The sequence below is a fragment of the Octodon degus genome, unplaced genomic scaffold (assembly GCF_000260255.1).
Source record: "Octodon degus isolate 3935 unplaced genomic scaffold, OctDeg1.0 scaffold00123, whole genome shotgun sequence".
Taxonomy (NCBI): Eukaryota; Metazoa; Chordata; class Mammalia; order Rodentia; family Octodontidae; genus Octodon; species Octodon degus.
The window spans coordinates 1,088,294-1,090,700 of record NW_004524699.1 but is presented as its reverse complement, the minus strand read 5'-3'; the positions used below and the strand labels follow the sequence as shown (position 1 = coordinate 1,090,700).

Below are 2,407 nucleotides of genomic sequence, written 5' to 3'. Positions count from 1 at the left end.
CCCACCTCTGGGTGAGGCATGGGGAGGGCAGGGACAAAGGGGACGCTGGAAGCTCGGCTCCTCCAGTGCATCTGGACAGGCTGCCACCGGACCTGGGAGGAGCGCCGGACCTGAGGAGCCGAAGGCTCAGGGTGTCGCCTCTACCTGCGAGCCCACCCCGCCCAAGCCAGCAGCCATCTCCAGCAGCTGCCTCCCGACAGCCCCCTTTTCCTCTGTGCTCACACAGGATTATTGTTAGTTGCGCTCTAAGCTCCCATCCTAGGCCCTGACTGGAGCTTGTTTGTCCGGGGTCAGGTGACTCTGGTGATAGTCTCCTTGGCAGCAGATGGCATTTTTATGCTGTGCCCATCAGGTCACAAATGGTGACACACATGAAGCATTGCCCTACTAGCTGTGCTGGTCACACCTTTGATCCCAGCACTATGGGAGGCTGAGGCAGGAAGATCACAAGTTTGAGGCCAACCTGGGCAATTTAGCAAGTCCTTGTGTCAAAATAAGAAATAAAGCACTGGGTATATGTCAGTGTGGAGGCCCTGAGTTCACTCCCCAGTACTACAGGGGAGAAAAAAAGGCCCTGTGGTTGGGCCCTCCCAACCCACAGTGCTGGGCAGCATCAGCATACCTGAGCCCCCAGTACGAGAGCCCACACCGGCCCTGGCCCCGCCTTCTGAGCCCACATCTGCTCGTCTCCACCCTGGGCTGCCTAGGACATTGCTGGCCGTTTCCTGGCCCAGAGGAACACCCAGGACAACCTGAAGCTGCAGATGGCAGACCGTGTGGCCCGGAAGGCACAGCTGGAGGCCCTGACAAAGAAGCTGCAGCTGGAAGAGGCACTGCTCAAATTCCGCCAGGTGCCCCGCTCTGTCAGGTACGCAGCTTCCAGGGTGCCAGCCACTTGGGCACCCCACAGGCACCATCTGTGCGCTCACTTCCACCACAGGTGTGTGTGTGTGCAGGAGCCAGGGGACCCGCCCACTTGCACCTGCACCTGCACCTGCACCTGCACCTGCACCTGCACCTGCACCTGCACCTGCACTGCAGCCTCTGCAGTCAGCAGAGCACCCAGCCCAAGACCTAGCCTGCTCGCCTTCCATGGGCCTGGGGGCTGTGCCACCTTGGTCCCTGTGTCCCCTCATCCTTCACAGCTTTAAGTCCATTGAAGAAAAGATGAACAACATGCTGAAAGAGGAAGAGGCAAAGCTCCAGCTGGCCCACAGTAACGTGACCAAAAGCCAGCAGCTGCTGCTGACCATCCAGACAGGCATAGACAACCTCTACATCCGGCTCATCGGTGTCGCCTTGCCTGCCAGCCAGGTACTGACTGAGCGGGGAGGAGCCGGTGCAGAGCCCCTGGGCTGAACCAGAGCGGAGACCAGACTGCGCCCTCGGCCTGCAGAAAGAAGCAGCGCCCTCTGACGCACTGGATGTGCATGGCAAGCTGGCCTACTGCGAGAGGAAGCTCACTTACCTGGCTGACCGTGTGCAGGCACTGTCCAGAATGGAGGAGGTAGCCTTGGGCTGGGGGGGGGGGGCGCACCAACACAGCTCAGGTCCCCTCTGAGCTGATGGGGACACGGCCCTGCAGGTCAGCCCCAAGGTGAGAGACGCTCTGGAGTCCTCCATGCTAAAGGAGAAGTACAACACCAGGATCAGCTTTGAGGATTTGGAGGAGGACATGATAGGTGAGGCCGCCAGCCATAGGGAGGGGACACGGGACCACAATCAGAGCCAGCCACAGGTCTGAGCTATGGGCGGGGGGGAGGACACAACGCGCACGCCATCTCAGGCCGTCCTGGAGGGGCAGTGAGAGCCACAGAGACCCAGAAGGGTTTCAATCAGGTGACTTTCTGATGACACACGAAGTTAACCCCATGGAAACGATCTCAAACTTAATTATCCTGAGAGGAGGGAGCACACATGACAGGAGTCGCTGGGCGGCCAAGCCAGAGCCTTTGGGGGCTTCTGCAGCAAAGCAGAGCGCTACAGCCCAAGACTGGCCAGTGTGGACGGCGCCCAGGTGGCCCGGCCCCTGGCCCTGGGGACCTGGAGCGGGGACTCGTCGCTAGACGGGCTCCCGGGACCTCTGCGCGTGTAAAGACGGGCCAGACGCGATGGGAGGCAGCCGGGCGCGGAAGCCGGGGGGCCACCGCGAACCTGCCACACTCGCGCAGAAAGCTTCCAGTTTGCGGACATGGACCACAGCTACATCCCGTCGCGGGCGGAGATCAAGGAGCAGGCCCAGTGGCTGATCGAGGGGAAACTCAAGGGGCCCAAGAAGAAAAAGAAGTAACCCCGCCCGCGCTTTAGTTCACAAATAAACACTTTCCGCGACTGCGGGTGCGTGAGCCGGAGCGCCGGCCGGCGGCCAGACGCGCGTGGGCGGGCCTGCGGAGGGCGGGGCCGCGGG

The 2,407-nt window shown here is 61.5% G+C and overlaps 1 protein-coding gene across 3 annotated transcripts in view; it reads left to right on the top strand.

Annotated features, from left to right (window-relative positions):
• The window catches only part of Ccdc183 (coiled-coil domain containing 183), an 8,043-nt gene extending 5,697 nt beyond the window's left edge, over nt 1-2,346 (top strand). For 2 of the 3 annotated variants that reach the window (XM_023700354.1, XM_004640397.2), the window contains 6 exons: nt 1-11; nt 708-868; nt 1,146-1,314; nt 1,397-1,507; nt 1,586-1,682; nt 2,172-2,346. The exon at nt 1-11 is cut by the window's left edge and continues 1 nt beyond it. In XM_023700354.1, the coding sequence (XP_023556122.1) occupies nt 1-11; nt 708-868; nt 1,146-1,314; nt 1,397-1,507; nt 1,586-1,682; nt 2,172-2,290 (668 nt within the window). In that variant the 3' untranslated portion in view covers nt 2,291-2,346. The remainder of the gene's footprint in view (nt 12-707; nt 869-1,145; nt 1,315-1,396; nt 1,508-1,585; nt 1,683-2,171) is intronic. The other variant, XM_023700355.1, reaches the window with a different exon arrangement.
• Nucleotides 2,347-2,407: the final 61 nt, after the last annotated feature.